General features: G+C 41.9%; 2 protein-coding genes and 2 non-coding genes across 7 annotated transcripts in view; all 4 read right to left on the bottom strand.

The window, feature by feature from the left end:
* Positions 1-2798, bottom strand: part of LOC107217172 (NAD kinase) — a 37847-nt gene extending 35049 nt beyond the window's left edge. The window contains exon 1 of the mRNA XM_015654564.2: positions 2294-2798. Within this exon, the coding sequence (XP_015510050.1) occupies positions 2294-2406 (113 nt within the window). The 5' untranslated portion in view covers positions 2407-2798. The remainder of the gene's footprint in view (positions 1-2293) is intronic.
* Positions 1203-1274, bottom strand: Trnag-ucc. The gene has a single exon. It is a non-coding gene; the product is annotated as a tRNA-Gly (tRNA).
* Trnae-cuc lies at positions 1617-1688 on the bottom strand. The gene has a single exon. It is a non-coding gene; the product is annotated as a tRNA-Glu (tRNA).
* Positions 2799-5404: 2606 nt separating the features above from the next.
* LOC107217173 (6-phosphofructo-2-kinase/fructose-2,6-bisphosphatase) overlaps positions 5405-19025 on the bottom strand; it is a 41555-nt gene continuing 27934 nt past the window's right edge. For 2 of the 4 annotated variants that reach the window (XM_046730890.1, XM_046730893.1), the window contains exons 3-7: positions 11451-11612; positions 10721-10881; positions 9435-9818; positions 9069-9338; positions 5405-7760 (exon numbers count right to left, since the gene is read on the bottom strand). In XM_046730890.1, the coding sequence (XP_046586846.1) occupies positions 7332-7760; positions 9069-9338; positions 9435-9818; positions 10721-10881; positions 11451-11612 (1406 nt within the window). In that variant the 3' untranslated portion in view covers positions 5405-7331. Of the gene's footprint in view, positions 7761-9068; positions 9339-9434; positions 9819-10720; positions 10882-11450; positions 11613-13528; positions 13704-17727; positions 18788-19025 lie in introns of those variants that run through there. The other 2 variants (XM_015654571.2, XM_015654572.2) reach the window with 2 other exon arrangements.

Here is a 19025-nt window from a genome sequence, read left to right on the forward strand (position 1 = left end):
GACACTTTGCCATTCGAACAGTGCACGGTCCATACTCGTCTTTAAAAACGCAACTTATAAGTACAGAAAATGGCTTAATGTCACGTTCCGGCGATGCAGGCTTTGCATTTTATATCTGCACAAGTCTGCGTTCCGGTCATTGTTATGCGCAGTTATCGTTAAAATTTTCAGATCACGTCAGGATATAAAGACTTTATCGCAGGAATGATGCAAATCGCGGCGTTGCAGGAAAAAAATATTCCATAATTACGATTTTATTGATAGTTTTATAACATGAAGCATAACGGTATCACATAATGTCTTTGGTTGAAAAATATTGTAAGTTAGACCGCAGTATAAACGCGTTACGCTCGGTTGTTAAAATACGATTTCGGGTGAGTGTAAGTCTGTGTTATAGCCGGGGGCTAATTGTAAGTCTTTCGGCAAAGTAGAGAATGTAGTTTTATATTGTTAGTGTTCTGCCTCGTGCAGTGACAACCGCATGGCCGCAGCATAATAGATTACAACTACGACATGACCGAAGTCACAAATCTGAAGTGTCGAACCGCCTAGATTGAATAAATTCTGCCCATTTTATCCTTGACACAGATTCCCAAAAATTATAATGTGCAGAACTTTCGAGCTATTACCAACATCAGCAGGTGAGCGATTTCTGCTGGTCATGCGAATCACGCGAATGCCCTGCGACCCCTTTCCGAAAATTGGAATCGACCCGGCTGGAAATTTATTGAACGAATCGACAGACTCACGGGGTATATTTCTCGCGAGCCAATCACGATAACACGCCCCTCGTAAATCTTCAAGGAAAAAATGTTATGTAGATTTTACATCTGCTGTGGTGAATATATGTAGGTACGGCACTTTTTTGGAGTTAAATCTACATCAATTGCGATAGATCTACTTAAGCGTATTGTAACTCTTACTATTAGTAATAGTTTTCAAACACTTGCTATCAGAATTATAAATCTTGCCACAATTTAACTCTAAAAAAGTGCTGGCCATGTATTCACCACAGGAGAGGTAAAATCTACATTATTCTTCTTTCCGTATTCAAACGGACTGTAATATTTGCTTCGTTTTATTTTGTGCTCGGCTATTCGCTCTAATAGGAAAATCTATATTCACTCAAAAAAGTGAAGAAATGTCAAAGCCTGAAAGACCATATGATGGCCGTGAAATAAACAGAATAAAAAAAATTTACGTGCGATGGCCGGGAATCGAACCCGGATCAACTGCTTGGAAGGCAACTATGCTGACCATTACACCACCATCGCACATAATCATTGGTGAATAAGCGTGGTATCGCAACAGTAGAGAAGCGAACGATTATTAATGTATCAACGTTGTAAAATTGCTTGTGCGGTTTATTTTTGGGCTCAAAGGGACTTCATTATATTATTTTTCTGCTGTACCAATGCAGACCATGCATTCGTTCCTCCGTGCAAAGAATGCAAGTAACATGTAGCGAGCGAACAGTTTCAAAAATATGATCATATGGACTGTATGGCGTCTAAACATTTTTGGCTGTATCCACTTTTTTTTATTTTGACATAGACTGGGGAGAGGGGGGGGGGGGGTGGTATTTCATAAACAAGACAAAAAATTATCAAAAAAATTTCCGGTACCGGGAATCGAACCCGAGCCTCCTGGGTGAGAGCCAGGTATCCTAGCCACTAGACCATACCGGACGTTACGATGGATACGGGACGTAATGTATAGATTTTGAAAATTAACTAAACGAACAGCGTGACCTTCGACTTTGAATTTTCCAATTCCACGAGAACGTAACCAGATGGTGTTTTCTCTTTTTTCTTTTTGTATATTTTACGCTGGTAGTTACTCCTATCAACTAACAAAGAACTGAGAATCTACGGCGGTGGAATCATAAATATTAAAATTTCAAATTAGTTTGCACACGGTACTTACAATCTGCTGGCATATCCTGTTAGCAAATAGGTAGTTTTGATAAATTAAAACCAAGATCGTTCGAAGCGGCGGTATGATAACAATAATAATGACAGTAATAATAACACAACAGCAACATTTACAAGTCCGACGAAGTCGGTGGCACGAAGCCAATTATGTTGTTCCGACTTGATCGTTCATCAGTGTCGGATAACGTCGGTGCATATAATGTTAATCGGTAAATTAAGCATATAACGACGGTGCTGCGACGAAGGTGAATAAATCAAAAATCTAAGTTCGCAGGATAAAGGGGTGTAGAGAAAAAAGGAACGCGCAAGTATTGCCAAAAGCAAAACTCAGCACTTCCCTTCAGATTCGTCAGACATACCTGAACGTTTGTTGTTTGTCCTGCATTCGTGAAACGTTGGTTTTCTTGGGCCTCTTGCCGTCTATTTCCATGTCGACCATCGCCTGGGCGAGATGGAGATCCTTTTCGTTCATGTTGATAATGAAGTTATTCAGAAACACCGCGTCAGCCCGGGAGGTTTGAACAAACTCTCAGCCACTGACAATGAAGCTAGCCGCATACGCTGCGCCTGACGGAAATAGGTAGACGCGAAGCGCACAATTTTATAAAACCAATGCACCGATGCGCAAGCACACATGCGCCGTCGATCAGCGAGAGACGCGCTTCGACTTGCCCGCAGCTGCGAGATGCGAGAGCTAACTTCTAACCTAACTAACCGCGATGAAATCCGACTAGTTAAATATTCACAGGGAATTATTACCCGTCAATCGTTGTCTGTAATGCCGGTCGAGGAAGCGGCCGGCCGGTCGTTCGCGCTTTTCGCTTTTCTGCGATATGACGCGCGTCTCGTCTGAACGCGAGGCGAGTTTGAACACCGTTCGGAGTTCGCGCTACCCGTTAAATCGTCAATATGCTTGCGCCCACCTCGCTCGCCGCGGGGCCCTGGCGGCGGGAGGGGGGAGGGAGGCATCAGCTGACTCTCTCGACCGAATCCGCTTTGCGTTGCGCGCCTTTTGCGCTGTCCGTGTCGCTCGGGCCTTCTTGCCGCGCAAAATAGAGCGGCGGGGGGGGGTTAAGATCTCGCCAATCCACGTATAACGTTATATTTTATGTACTCTAGGTACGAATGTGATTATATTATGCCATTCTGACCTGTGTATTCTCCGTTTCATCGGAGCGTCGTTTTCACGTTTTACATGCACGCCGGGTGTATTACGTTATATATTATGTGTATGTAAGGTCTGAACTATGAATTATTTTTAAATCTCTTACTATAGACGCTGCACCGGCGGACTAACAATACCTATGTACGTGGAGCTCGACATGATTACGTTTGTTCATTCATATGACATTCTTTTGTTACTTTTTATTGATGGACGTATTTTACTTGTAAAGCTGTAAATAAGAAAAATTTTACATTCAGAAAAAATAAAATACAAATAAAAAAATTCTTCGAGCCGAGTACGTGCCTTAAAATAAGTATGAATACAGTTTTTTTTTTTTTTTTTGTTCATTACATCTTTGACCTGCCTCACTTTGCCTCAGTTTCTCCCATAAGTGGCGATGTATAAATTTAGCAAAATAGGGACTTGGTGACCACTTCAGCTTGAATGGGAAGCTCTTGAAACTGGACGACATTTTCATAAATTATTTAATTAAGCACACTTTTGTTTCACTCTGTTTCTACTTCACTCTCTTCTGACCCTTGTTCAATCCCCTTTTCTAAGCTGTTGTCGATTTTTCTTCTTTACACAGTTACCGGTTTTTTCTCAGTCTTTTCTGGCACGTGAAATATAAGCATTATTATACAATAGACAATGTTGTGATTGTTATTATTGAATAGAAGAATTAAACAAATGTCTCTTCTCAATACGCGATGCAAATTTTGTCACGCGAGTGTCCGGAAAAGAATCATCTAACAATAAGAATATTTCCGCGTACAAGACGATAAAGTTCTATGGTAATTGTCATCGTGTACGTACATATGTATAACACGACAGTTCGCAGCAAGAACATTTTGCCATAGAAGCTTAGTTCAGGCTACACTAATTATTTTAAAGCTACATATTTTTTTCAGACCGATATTGGTTAATCGATTCTTATTCTACAATTGGAATTCTTCTTCTCATTCTTCCTAATGCGTCTACATTCTCACATATCTGAAACTATAGTTTATTTCTTTTAGCCGATAAAATAGTTATACAAGATAATACGTAACGTACTTTGTCGTCATTTCGTATCCCCTGACCCCTTCAAGAATATTGTTTTCTTTAATTTTTCCTGTATATTCGTATTATTTATTATTCAGACAACTTCGCATGAACAGTGTGACCGTCAACTTCTCTAATTAATTCGACGCTCGTGACGGAAGGTCATTTAACTTTCATTAACTCATACCTGTACGAACGAATTTGCGTGATGGAATTAATTTTCATATTTTTTTTAGTCCAGCAGGATCTAACTTCCAACGTAATCACTATTTAAGAATACTCTTCCCAAAATTTTCGTACGTAATGCAGGATTTCGCTTACGACAATCTACTTATTACGTTTTATTCGAATATAGCTTTTGCATGAATCTTATATTTGAATATCTCACCTCTTTTTGCGCAATAACGCAAGATGGTTATTTACGATACATAACTTTATACATTAGGTATATCGTTTGTTCACATCAACAAAATTGCTAAACAAACAAATTATGTCGGTTAAAAATTGAGTTGCGGCTTCAGCTAGTTCAGCAAAAAATTCCTGAAAATATGTCACGACGTCACAGTTGAACTCTGAATAACAGTATCCGCATTCAACTGGTGTTGGGAATTGTATGTAATACCTATACATGGGGTGGTCTCCGCCAACGCAGCTACTTTTTTTTTAATTCTCTCGGATCTGTTCCATAATTGATTATGGGCTAAGATTGTACGCGACAATGACAATATTATGCTTCCGTGAAGTTCAATGTACGGGACGTCGTTAAGAAAGATCATCGTACAGCTAGGCTGTAAGAAACCACATGACGATTACATGCTTTCGTTTGCCTATAACTAACACTTGAAGAGAACGCAAAATGGAAAACGACGAAGAAATCATCATCAGCTTATCTGTTTTTCGATCTCGGTGCTACTAACGATGGAACACATGACAATTAGATTTTGGTAACAACACAAAACACAGGAATGATAATGACTTCGTTATGACGACTGTTATGCGACAATTCAGAAACAATTATTATACTTTCATTCGGGTATTTCGGAAACGTGAGATAAATCGATGTTTATCAATTATACAGACGTAGTTTGAATGTTGTAACTTTATAATTACCAAGATACCAACGTTTCAATGACTTTTCATCACTGGAACGTCAACTGGTAGGCTGTACCAATCATTTGTCTTCGTGTAGCAAGAGGTCTTCATGCATGTGTTAACACGAACCCTCGAGTTTGCTATGCAAAAAAATTAAACGCGGTTAATGTCATCGTAAAAAAAGAAAATCTTTATTATTATCATATTTATCATAAAATGTACTACATTGAAATGATAAAAATAGCTATGGCAATAACAAAATCCCAAAGTTATGGGGGCTATACGTGTATAATATATAATACAGTATAACGCATGCATCACGGATATTTTATAGGTTACTTATTAATAATTGGCGTTCATTAGTCACGACTGATGAAGAAATGACTTTCCCTTACAACCCCAAGACAAATCTGTATATTGATAACTTTTTACAATAAAATACATTCAACAGTTCATTTCAACAAGAAAACCTACTCACGAATCCTCTACAAAACGTTCAGAAAATTTTTAATTCTAAACATAACTTGCGAGTTTTCTAAACCTTTAAAACTTAACTAACAATTTCACCTCAGCTATTTTTTACGTTATATCGTTTCTTCTGATCATTCCTGAATGTATGTTATTTTACAAGAGGAATCTATTTACTATCAAATTCGCATTGTTATGCATTCTCGTAACATGCGGCTTTTTGTGAAATAAATTCATTATTCTTAAAGTACAAATCTAGCTTCTACGCGAGGGGGGTAGGGTGGGGGGGGGGACATCACTCTGCAGCAAAATGCAACGTTGACTTTTAAATAGGAATAACACATCGATCATGTATATGTATGTATTGTGTCATACTATCCAAAAATATGGACTTTGATTTAAATAAATATATCGTGTCCACACTATGTGCCTCGGCGCGCGTATTCGCGCCCCGCAAAATATACGCTATTATAATATGCAATTTTGTTTACAGACTGTTTTAACTGCGCGGGACTCGTATATAGCATCCCCGTTCTTAATAAGCTGTGTAAATTTTATAGAGATTTAAATATGTCTTCAAATACCGTATATGTATTCATAATCTACGCGATATTTGCTTCAATAAAATCAGTTTTTTCATATTTTCCTTGTCAGTGGTTTTTTTTTCTTCTGTTTTTGAAATATTAAAATACACTCTATAACGTAATGTATAAATTAAAAATAAACTACTCTAAGTACCATATACTAAAAAATGAAGAAGGCTCAGGCAGTGGGCACCGAAATACTGCCGTTCGATACATTACCATTTTACCTTTCAACGAGATGAATCCCAACACCAACCATTCCACTTGGTAACCAGCATCATCGGTCTTCGTTTCTACAATAGTCACTAATAGCTATTTTAATCTAATTGTTTACTTTCTACTCTCCACTGCATAAATTGAAAAACATTGGTAGAATTTTACTGATTTTCTGGTTACACCATACACAGGTATGTAGTACTTATTGTTCAATTACGGGAAGAGTATATTACAAGATTTTCCAAATAATGGTATTGTATTTGGCCTCAAATATTACCAGATTTTATAATTTACCTTTTAATTTCAGTGGACCGAGGGTGAAAAGAATCGATTTGACTCTTTCTCAAAATTTCCAATATTCTTCGGCCGTCGGTCCATATCCGTGTACTACGGATTTCTATCAGATGAAAATCCAACTCAACTCCTAACTTCATCACCGTGGTTTTCCTACCAAGTCTACACAAGTGGCGATTGGTTGAAATGTCGAATTAGTTGAGCAGTCAACCCGATCAGAAATTAAATCGTTACTCAAATTTGGTTTCCAAATTTTCAATACCGATGCTCGGATTAACAATAAACCCGTACAGAACTCCTCAATATTATATCGTACGCGATAATCCGATTATTCCGAATCCTCTAACAGATGATAAGAAAAGCTCAGATTCGATATTCGGTATAGTCATTTACCGAAATACATCTAAATATAATACTTTATCTCCGATCCAACGGGACCGCGAAGTCGCTCTTCGAAGAGCACTTGTCTCTCGAGGACTTCGATGAGCCTTGCTTAAGGTCGGTACAACCCTTTTCGGAGACTTTGTCCTGCCCTCAGTGTTGTTGGACGAGGGTCGGACCACTGGCTGGATTCCTCCAAGGATCGGGTATGTCGAAGTGAGCCGGCACCGTCAGCAAAGCATCGTCGGCAGTCCTGTTAACGCTGCAATTCTTCGGCTTAACTCTGGTGGTGTTTACGCACTCGATCGGCAGCTTGAAGAACTCGAGTTCGTAGTTAAACCCGCGGCTAGTGATCTTGATTATCGTATGCAGTGGGACCTCCATGTAGGGCAACTCCTCGGGTTTTTTGTCCATGAAAAAACCGATTATGCAGCGTAGAACCGCCTGGTGAGATATCACCAGCATGTTCGTGGCCTGTTGAAGGTCGGCCAAAACTGGTTCCACCCGCTGCATTATATCCACGTAGCTCTCGCCCCAGGGGTACCTATACCTTAGCTTGTCCTGGTCACGCCAGGCGAACTCCTGCAATCATTCAGACAAAGATCTCGTTATTTATTGGCCGTTTGTCTTCAATCGCTTACACCTAGTCGACGATACCACGGCTTTTGTTGCGCAGACTCCGCTGATTATTCGGCCACGGCTCGTTCATTGTCAGTATCTTACGTCTACTTGTATATATGTATATGTATACATGGAACTAGAAAACTAGGTCACAGATTCTCATCATCATGACCTACTACAGACACGACGTATTCGTCACGGCCTACCCCTGTGGGGCATATTTATGTACAGAACGCTAAGTAATTGCGGATTCACACCTTGCGTGGTTGAAAAAATTTCCTAGTTATTAGTACCAGTGCAACACGTGGAGTAACGTGATAGTCGAGTTTGCGCCAAGTCGATTATTGTGGGGGTAAGACATTCGGGACGAGGATTTTCAAGTCAGAATCCGTGTACACGAATGCTTTACGTGCATGCATATAGTGAAAAACGTTTACATAAATATGTGACGGTGAGTAGATGACGAAAAATTGCCAAAGGCTTTTGCAGAACAGCCATGGCATATTGGATAAGGTATTAAGCTGTCGTTCCGAAAATAGCATGGGTATTTTTCTTCGAAAAACGTGGAACTCGATACTCTGCAATGGTGGAAATTTTAATTTAACGTGGTTTGAATCCTCTAGTTATTCGTCCTGCTCGACGTTAATCGAAAGAGAATAACACCAAGGTCTGTGTTATTCTACATTACTACTTTAGCTGTTATTGTGGAAAAGAGTTATTTTTCCATCTGAAATGAACTCCAAGCAGTGATATAGTTGACATTACCAAGTATAGGTTGACATAGAAGTACACAAAGCAGTGATAAATTAGCAGAAACACTTTACCACATTGTGGGCGAAAACTGGATGTTAACAAAAGCTTACTGTCATCGCCTTTGACAAATTTACAGTCTTCCACAAACTTGACTCACGCCGTAATTTCATCTTGCTCTAAAGCCTGAATAACGTCAGTTTTATTAATAGAAATATTAACTTTACCCCAAAAAGTTGAGACGCACTGAAACACGTTGGAAGAAAAGAATTAAGAAGAGGGGGGAAAAAAAGATGAGAATCGTGCAACGACGGGAAATATCGTGTGCTTGAGAACGCAAAGTCGTGAAAACACTTTTAGCAGCAAACAACGGTTATGCGTTTGAAACTTAAAGATTATTCACGTCACCGAACCTGTGGCGCCTTTAAAAACCGTTCGGAGCCTCGCGGTTCTCTTATAAATAAATTTGCTAGAAGGTATACACATTACGCCGATGGTGTCAGAAGTTCGGAAAATTACCTGCGGGTATTGTTCCTGCATTTCTTCGTAGGAAAGTCCCTCGCAAACTCCGGCATCAAGCTCGTTCAGCTCAGAAATGTGCTCTTGGGCGGCTTCAACGCCTCGAGCAGTCGCGATGGTCCTCCGAAGTCGGCTAGTAAGGACTCGTAATTCCGGTACGTGCAAGCCGTTGATGTGGGTAGCCAAGGCTTGCGCGTAGCGCTCTCCACGAGCACTCAAAACAGCATCCCCGCCAATTTTTCCGAGGACATTGTACTCGCTCTCCCCATGCTGAAAGCCAGACGTGAAAAGATGTTTGACTTCGAGAATTTCGAACAAACCCTGGCAACTGCTCGCAGCACGCATTCACGGCATCGTTACACTTACCCTTGAGAAGTAGAGGGTATGAGGCTGGATCCTGACGCTGCCAAGGTATCCCAAGATCTTGGTCTCGACGTGACCGCTAACTTTGTGCGCTGTGATATCCATGTTGCCAGTGTCAACGGTGATCCTGGGCCAAGTATTTTCGTCCATGGGTTCGTAAGCTTGGGCGTAATGGGCGACCTTCAAACGCAAGTCCTCGACCGCTCTGGCCTTGTCCATGTTCTTGTAGTCGGCACTGTACGTTAGGATCCCTTGGTAATTTTGTTCCAACGACGCAGGATCGGAACACACGCACTCGATGAAGATGACGCGGTAGCCAAGTTGCCCGGAAAAGTAGTCGAAGACCTCCGCTCGCTGTTCGTGGGTCACCAGAGTGCCGTCTAGGATCTTAAAAATTGTTGGAAATCAATGAATAACGGAATTTTTTGGGTGGAATGTCACACAAAATCACAGCCAACTATCGTAAATGTACGAGGCTGTTGAACGTACGAATATAGTACAACGAAATTGATCTATCTGTAGTTGAAGAAATCGCAATGCCAAACATCGCGGTGAAAGCTGATAAGTTATCTGTTGTTTAAACACAACGCGATAGCTGGAAAGACCCTGCTTTCATCAAATGATATACATGCTGTATAAAACTAACATCTTCTACGTCAGACTATTTTTTTCCTTTTACTGCTAAGTTGGCCAATTGATCTTGAACTCTACAATCAATTTTTATTGTCATGTTATGTGCTATAAGAGACTCACCACGGAATTGAAAAACAACTATTTATAATCCTGGTCGTAGTGATTAAATGTCGTTAAATAAGGTCATACGAATGAAGCAAATTACAGGCTTACAAAACGTAGGATATACCCAAGCTGCTCCGTCTTAACCACCGTTTCAGATTAATTTCTTAGAATTCAACTTCTTTACTTTTATTCGTTGGTTTATTTATTCATTATTCTTATTTTTGTTATTACTTTTTCCTTCATCGTGCATTTATTCAAACTTAACAAATTATACTCTACTGCGAAAAGGTTAGACGGGGTGTTCACAATCTCTCTGCAATTTTGGTATAATAAGAACTTTTTTGGATCACAGATATTTGCGCAATAATTTTATCAGTCATTTCAGATTTATACACGTGTGCATAATTAATCTGATATATTTAGGTCATCGATGGAGAATTTCGCCCCAAGATCTCCTCCAATTCAAATTACGAATTGTAAGAGGAATTTTCTGACCCGGTATGGGCTGACACCAGTTTCGTTGCTCTTATTTCGGATCGATGAATACTTACAGCAAGACTATTCCCAGCGGCCAACCAAGACGCACAGTCCCGCATGGCGTCCTTCTGAGCAAGGGACCTGATCGCCACATTGGTGGCATGATCTGGCCTGAAGAGTTCGTGAGAGGCGTACATGTCCAGTCGTTTCTGGCGGTACACGCTGACGCGCATAACTGTCAACATATTTTCATCATAAATTTTTCAAATGAAGGATATCGTATGTAACGATCTACACGCGTCTGGAATATTTCATTCACGGAACATCACGATTCCATAATCTGTATACAACGAACACACTATAACGCAACTAACGGTGAGAGGAATGGTCATCTAGGGTCGCTTTCTTTTACTAACCGAAATACTGACGTTTGTATCAACTTGGCTTATATTCATCAAAGAGCAAACAATCCCGAGTGACGTTAAACGGATTCGAAACGAATTTCGTAGAATATAATATGACGTTGCTGCTGCACTCAGCGATCGCTTACCAACACAATGTGCTGTGCCTACACTCGATTAATAAAATTACAAATGAGATACCGCATGTACGGTACTCGGGAATTTCACCTTGACTAGCATAACACTCGCTATACCCTGCAGGAAAACGCGTTCTCCAATAAGGAAAAGGCTTTCTGGTTGAATGGCTTGTCGACTCTTTATGTACACGAAGCGAGCCTCATACCTGTACCATAACAATATCGACGCGAGTGGGATTGGGTATCTTACACTAATTTCAAATCACCTTTAGCAGACTCGCCGTTCCAGTTCAACCTCCGAGCAAGACAATGTGCGACCTGAGTTTTACCCCTGGCTGGCAAACCTGCCATGGCGACGACAACCCCAGCAAACCTGCGTGGAGGCTTAGCCTTGTTGCCGCTTCTCGCTGGCATTTCCTGGCCGGTTTCTGCAATGAAAAAAATAGGGAAAAAAGGTTTAGCTCGTTATAAAAAACGATGTCGTAATTTTTTTCGTAGTTGGATTGCTACATGCCTATTCCACAACTTGTATTTCATGACGACGACGGATGTCGTATAAATAGAATCCATGGTTGCATAATTAAGTTGTGTACATATTACAAGGACCGGTTCAAGTTTTTTTTTTTTTTTTTTGCGGAAATGAATATCCTACAACTAATATAATAACTTTTAAAGTTCGACTAGTTTGAACGCGACGAAATAATTTGCTACTGTCGACATTTCCTTACATTAGAGTTGATGGTTCGTCACATTTGAATTCTCCAATCTCTTCTGTCACTTCCTGTTCGCAGCCATTCATTTGTACACATATACAGAGAGATAATTACATACTAAGTGGTATGATTTTTTCCTGAAGATAATATCTGTTCCATAATTGTTCGTCATTTCGTAGAAAACACCGCATGCGATAAGTCACTGTGACGCGGTGTTAATAATACATAGAATCTTGGAGCCTGGTACGTTGTTTCAAATCGCTAAACGTTTGGTATTATTTCATTATTCCACCGTGTCATCGAGAAGTAGCGATAGCTTTAACGGATCGTCAATTCTGACGTACTGTGAAGCAAATAAATTACGATGCGTTCGCGGCTGTGTTTGCACTCCGATCGATAGTCGAGACTCATGATTGGCGCTTGTTAACGAACCGAAGTCTATTATTGTCCGAACTCTGTTGCATCAATAAGGTGTTTCGATTTTTTTTTTATTAATCATCGACACAGTCGGATACCGAAAGACAGTTGCGTCGTATCGAGAAGCTACTTTGAACCCATGGTTACTCTTGGTGTAAAGATATATTGTAATACGGTTCAGCTTGGATGGACTCGTGCCAAAGATAGTTCACGATCGACAATTGTAGATCGTATAATATATCAACATACAATATATGAAGTGCTTGCAAAACAGCCGAGCACAAAGTATGTGAGAGATAAATCGAGGTGTGAGGCCGCTAGGCTGAAACAAGAATGAGTTCTACTTTTTCCGATTAAAAGCGAGAGCGCAATTTTCCCAGCAGCTGCCTCGTTGCGTCGATACTTGTCCGTTATTAACACAAAACCGAGCATAATTGCTACTTGCGGAGCATGGGCACATTGGCTTCGTATTTTTTTTACCTGCCGCACACTCCAAACTAAACTTGCACAAAGCGTTCCTCATTTGGGACCCTCGTTATCTCAAAATAACATACTAAATACTTCGACTGAAAACGCCACGTTAATTCCCAGAGACTTCTCGGAATTTACCGAATATACGTCTTCCCAGCCTTCGTTACAGCTAGAGACTAATCAGTTAATGATAGTTTAATTAAAGACTCGACGGGGATCATTAATATGTATCGTACCGGATACAGTGGATTACGTGGAATGGTGAAATTAGACCGATTTCATTGGAACTACCGACGTCTCAATGTTCTTGGTTTAAACAGGTACGGCATTCGCGTCACTGCCCTCCTAACAATCGTTGTTGACAATTCGCTACAGTATTTTTTTGCATACCCTCGATTGGGAGAAGTCTCTCGAATGTATACTATTTGAACCTGGAGGGGGACAATGAACACGGCAAGAAAACGCTAGCTCCTAAAAATAGGTAAAACAAAAATCGGACCCAGTGTCACGGGATGAATGGGATTAATTGCAGGCCTGTCGGGTGGGTGATTGATTTTGTTTACAGTCACTGTTAAGCGCCTGATAAAATTAAGTGTCATCATCATCATCGTGGTTATCGGGAGTGCGCTGCGTAACTAAATCATTTAGCGGTATCAATTGATCGTGGCTAAATTTAAGTTAAAAATAAACGTTCCAGGACGATTGATAAGTTTCAGATAGTTGCCATTAAGACCTACACTTACCGCTGCGACACATGTTGAAGATCGGTTACGTAACGCAATTAATCCCTCGGTGTATTATAGACCTTTTGAAAATCTTTTCTTGATATCAACGATCACGCCCGAATGTTTAGAAGTGATTCCTTCGAGTGATCCTTGCGAACTGACTTCTGCGCCGGTTTCTTTGCCAACGTTTTAAAATTAGACAAACTCGTAGGCGATCTCCTGGGGGATGTATAACGTGCGGATGTACCTCTGGATGTATTTTATATACATGTGCTAGCCGTCGCCAAACTCTGACGTAATTGAGGGCGCAATTTTACGTCGGTATATAACAGGCCAAAGACCAAAATTCATCACCTATGCGCGTACAAAGAGTGAGCACCGATATATGCCTTATACGCGGGGTTTATCAAGCGTTCAAACAGTGAACATTTTCCGACCAAGGTTACACCGCTGGTACAACGATTATAGGTAGGTCTAGGTATACTATCGCTTGTAAGTGATCGCTGCTTTTATGTAACTTTCAGCTGCGGAGCAGTTTGTTCTGGTCAGAGTGGGAATCGGCAACTGACTGACTCTAGAACTCTAAGACAACATTTGTCGCATCACCAGCCCTTATCTTGGAGCAGGCTTATCACCAGCTATTAAGCTCCCCTGTGTATACATGTTGTTGAAAACCGGCATTTAACGGGACCCACAGTTCTGTAAGGCTCGGAGGACCTTCGAAGGCAATTTGCTGCGGTCTCGCTCGAGTGGCAAAGAAAGCGTTTCAGGAATATCAAGGCCTCGTGGCGCGAAATATTTTCGCGCAAAGACACAGCTTTGCTGTTATCTTGCGCTAAAATCACTCTTGAATCAAGAGATCCGAAATGAGGCGCTGGGCGAATCTTAAAGTCTTTTGCCGGCTGCGATATACGTTAATGACGTTAATTATGAAAGACGTTTATCAACAAAAACAGGATAACTGTATTCAAGTATTGTCTGGGTTTATATAGAATGAAGTGCTCGAAGCGAATGTACCTCTCTCACGTCGTTTTGATAAAAAAATTTATTTTTGACTTCTGCGGTCTAGTTTTTATGATAATTGTTCCTTAAGTGCAATAGCTACGAAAAAAAAAAAAAAAAAATTCCGTCGATTCTAAAAATCTAGGCTGAACGAATGAATTATTCAATTTCCGAACTCTAGTCGTAACTAAGAATCGATCACAACACCCGTTGTTCACAGTTGACTTGAAATAACATTCTATTCTTCACTCGGACAGATGATCGTTCAACGGTTAAAAGTTCACTTCACATAGTTGAATTCCTCACGACTAAAGAGGTTTTGTTATACTTAGAAGATTGTTTAGATCTACGGCGTGAGTTGAATCTCGAAAGTTGCGAAAACCGCTTATTACCGTTTGCAACGTGCTTTATACATCATAATTGCCGCCTTACTCTTCTGCGGGATGCAATCCGTCCTCTGCAATTCCAAGGTAACAAGTTACGACAGACGATGCTTGTATTGAGTCGGTACTATAGCCACTACAATTCACGCGTAGAATAAGCATTTACGAAGCGGAAATGCCGTGTCGTGTGAACAAAGTTTAAGATATCGGTATCAGTGGGGCGATAAATTGACTCAAAATATATTTCCGTACCGCATACGTATATTAGAGGTCAACCATGTCGAGTGATGCAGAATGGATTGCAGTTCGTAAGACAGTAAAGTTTTTCTTTGCAACCGAGATTGCATAAGCGGGTTTGCGACTTATTTCGACACTTGTTATCGCCGCCTCGAAAGTTATATCATTGAGTTAGCCTATACGCTTGTCGTATTATTTCGTAACCCAGAATGTTGGGTGTAAACTAATGTACGAACACGGTTCGTACAACCTTCGAAGCTACACTCCAGCGGCGCTCCAGGCATTGCATAGCCAGAGACTGAATAAAAGTGCTCGAAAACGAAAACAACAATCGGAAATAAGTGGTAAATTGAATAGAGCTAACGAGCAATGAATACGGTATCGAGAGAAAGCTTTTAATCGAGTCAAAGTATAACAACGAAAACATGTGTCTTGTATTCCATCGTCAGGCCTCAACGAACAGCGGGGATTTACTTGACAAATTCGATCGAAAGTTTTCTCCAATGATTTCCGTCTCCAGACGAAGATTCACGATCCACAGGGTAATAATTTTATTTCAACGTTTCATCGTCAGCTTGCAGTTATAAGCCTGAACTTTAGTGATCCTCTTTACACGAGAGCAGCCATCTGTGTTGTGCACGGTGGACAGTTTCTGGTTTCAGATTGCTATAAACAGACCTACCGAGCGCGTGTCAGTGTGTATACACGAGACGCTGGGGGTCGTTCTCTGATTGGTCGACGAGGCGGGCGCGGCCTTTACCACACCAGCTACAAGTTCTTTAAACACATGTAGATCTGGCAGAGCGGAGTTGCTTTTCAACGGAGAGGGGAAAGCGACGTGGAAGAGAAAGAGAGAGAAAGAGAGATAGAAAGAGAAATACAAGAGGTCGAGGCGCAAATGGTCAGCTCGTTATAATATCGCTGAAGGCTAATTAAATGCGGGAGGTCCTGAAAAGCTGGTTAAAATATGTAAACAAACACGTTCGAACCGAGTCACAGAAGCGATAATGATGAAATTTAAAAAATTATAATAAAAATAAAAGAATTAAAAAAAAACAATGCCAACAGGCGTCCGTCGGAGTAAAACCGAGATAATTTAGTGAAAGAGAGAGCAAGAGTGTCGCTGTGGTACCTGGGACGACGACGCGTTGGCTTGTTTACGAACGGTCACAGCATCGGCGGCCAAGCCTCCGCGGTAGCGGTATTGACGTATTTTCTTGATTGCGTGTATAATTAAAAAGTCAAGTGGGACGCGGTACTGAAATCCACCAGCTTCGTTGCTTTGGACAAATCGTCCAGAAAATAATCGCGACGTGCAGGCGTTTTTTGGCGATTATGGTATACGGAACTCGATCGCGTTCGCGAATCAGCAACCGCACCAGGCGTGCAGAAGTTGTTTTGATCAAAGCAGGGAAATGCGAAACCCCGTTAGCGAATGGAGACGAGTTAACTCTCTTCGTCTAACTCGATGTCAAAGACCCTACTTAAACGCGGTCAATTTAATTCTCATGATTGATATGCATACTGCCGCGTTGGATCATTTTAGCTTACGCTGCGCTATCGCGAGTTATTTTGGGGTAATGTAAAGGTGCGCTACGCTCAGCAACACGCTGCAGACTTCGAGTGCTCGGTTAAGCTGAAACGATACGTCTTGAATAGCACATGTGTGCACTTCCATTGACTCCGTAGACTAGCGGTAATAATATTTTTTAGCGATACAGCCGCGGTGTTGTTCGACCAATTGTTGGTGGCGCGTCTGCGCGTCTGGGTGGAAACATTAACTTAAAAATACTGGGCCTCATTACCAGGAGGCACGTCCCTGAGCATATCACACGTTTGCAGGAGGCACATGCCGGTGGCCGGGCCACCGCATATTTTCTCCTCTTGCTTCTCAGTCTTCTTGAAACTCTCGGCTCAAACAGATGGACCTTCCGTCCTTGTCTATTACAGTCCCTCTCTTGCTTCCCCTCCTCTCTCTCTCTCTCTCTATTCCTCTCCCACCAATCTCCCTCCCAGCATCAACTTGTTTACTAAAAGACTGAGCCCAGTGTCTCCGGTTCCAGTTTCCAGCTGAGAAATTCGAAGCCCAAACGGACGAAGGCTCGAGAGTTGCATTTGTTATTCAGAAGGGAATGTTGCAGTTTACAGTTCAGAATTTCATAGGAAAGACGAGAAGAAGAGCGTGAATTACGGATTCGAAAATAGACAGTATAGGTAAGTCAGTCAGCGCTGAGGGTAGGAGAAAGCGAGGGCGCCATTGATTTTCTGCAAGCAGTTACCGGAGAGCTCACGTCGCAGTATACGTTAAGGAAACATTTGCTTAGTCTCATTTGTTTTTCTGCGATATGCAGCACGGAGACCGCAGATGAGAGCCAAGATTACTCCTAACGAAGCACAGGCTTCCATCTGCTCCTTCGGTATTTACGGTCGAGGAAACAAGAGCAAAAAAAAAAAAAAAACATTGCGAACCGCAGTGGCATCGGGGTACCTACGATACGGCAACGATGGTTATAGGTCAAGCCCAACGCCACGAATAAACCAGGAGGACAAGGCAAGGTGGAAAATCGTTAGGGCACGGCCACTTTTACGGCTTACCTTTGTGCACCTCTTCGGCACAGCTCTTCGCCTCGACACTCGGTGCCATAGTTTTGGTAGTTATTCCAACCGAAGAGTTCGCGACTACCCCAGCCTCGTGGAGAATCCCAACGTGGAGAGCTAGCTTCCTGACGGCAAGGCAATAGCCAAACAGCGGTCCGACCAGCAGATCGAGACAGGCGGCTACCCAGGGCATAACAAGGTCGCGTTTTCGCTTCTGGTTCGCAGGATACAATTGGCGAACCGATGCTTTCTCGGATCTCTGCTCCTTCCAAGGGCTGACGACGAGCGGTCCGTTTTCAAAGTAGGGTCGGTAACGAACCAAGGAACTATTCTGTCCGTTTTGCGGGAGTCCGGTGGTCGAGGACAATCTCTTGGGTCTCGGAATGGATCGGTTATTTATCACAGAGTAGCGACAGGTACCTAGATAAAACTCGAGGGGTTGCGGGCCTGGGGTTGCCGCTAAAGTTCTTCAGAAAAATGGTCGCTACTTGTGTGACGAATTATCGAGAGCAGATCCTCCCTCATACCAATTTGCTTTATCGTTACTTCCGGAGCCAGTTTGCGAGCTTCTGGTTCAGGCTTCGAGTGAACTTCTTCAATGATACCGGGCTGTTCCGTTTTTCCCCCGGCTTACATAGTCACTGGTTCCCCCCAGTGACGCGAGTTTGGTGTAACGAAGATCACTGACAATGAAACCCCTGAACGGCGGGATTCGCTGAATTGGTCACTCCGAAGACGCGATCTCTGCAGGTACCGTTTGCCCCGTTGATGCACTCAACTATTAATATACACACTTCGACCTTCGTTATTTATCCGCCAGTTCTCTTCAGCTTCTTACTAGTGTTCTACACCTACGGGACACCGTCGCTGGTATCGTCTGACTCTTTCCAGTGATTTAACCGGAGAAGAGCAACTACGAAATGAGTCAATATTCGAGAGGAAATAGTCGGAAGCTGTTTTTGTTTACTTCGCTCGCTTATTTCACTGATATCGTCTTATCGACCGTCCACCGCAGCTGTGTATTCTCCGTCGAGCTCTAACCCTGGACTGTTCCGCGCGTCGCCCGTTTCTCCTTTTAGCATCGACCCGGTCGAAAGCCACTCCTCCTCCACCCCTCCTGCCTTGCGTTCCATTATTGGTTGAGTCGTCTGCGCAACTGGCGACGCGGCATCCATGAAAACTTGAACGGTTTATCTCTCGGCTTAGATTACGACTGAATAGGGATAACCGCAAACGGGAAGACGGAACGCCGACGGTAGTTGGCTAAATTTTGGCCTTGGTGCGAAACGCGAATA

The sequence above is a fragment of the Neodiprion lecontei genome, chromosome 1 (assembly GCF_021901455.1).
Source record: "Neodiprion lecontei isolate iyNeoLeco1 chromosome 1, iyNeoLeco1.1, whole genome shotgun sequence".
In the NCBI taxonomy this organism is placed as follows: domain Eukaryota; kingdom Metazoa; phylum Arthropoda; class Insecta; order Hymenoptera; family Diprionidae; genus Neodiprion; species Neodiprion lecontei.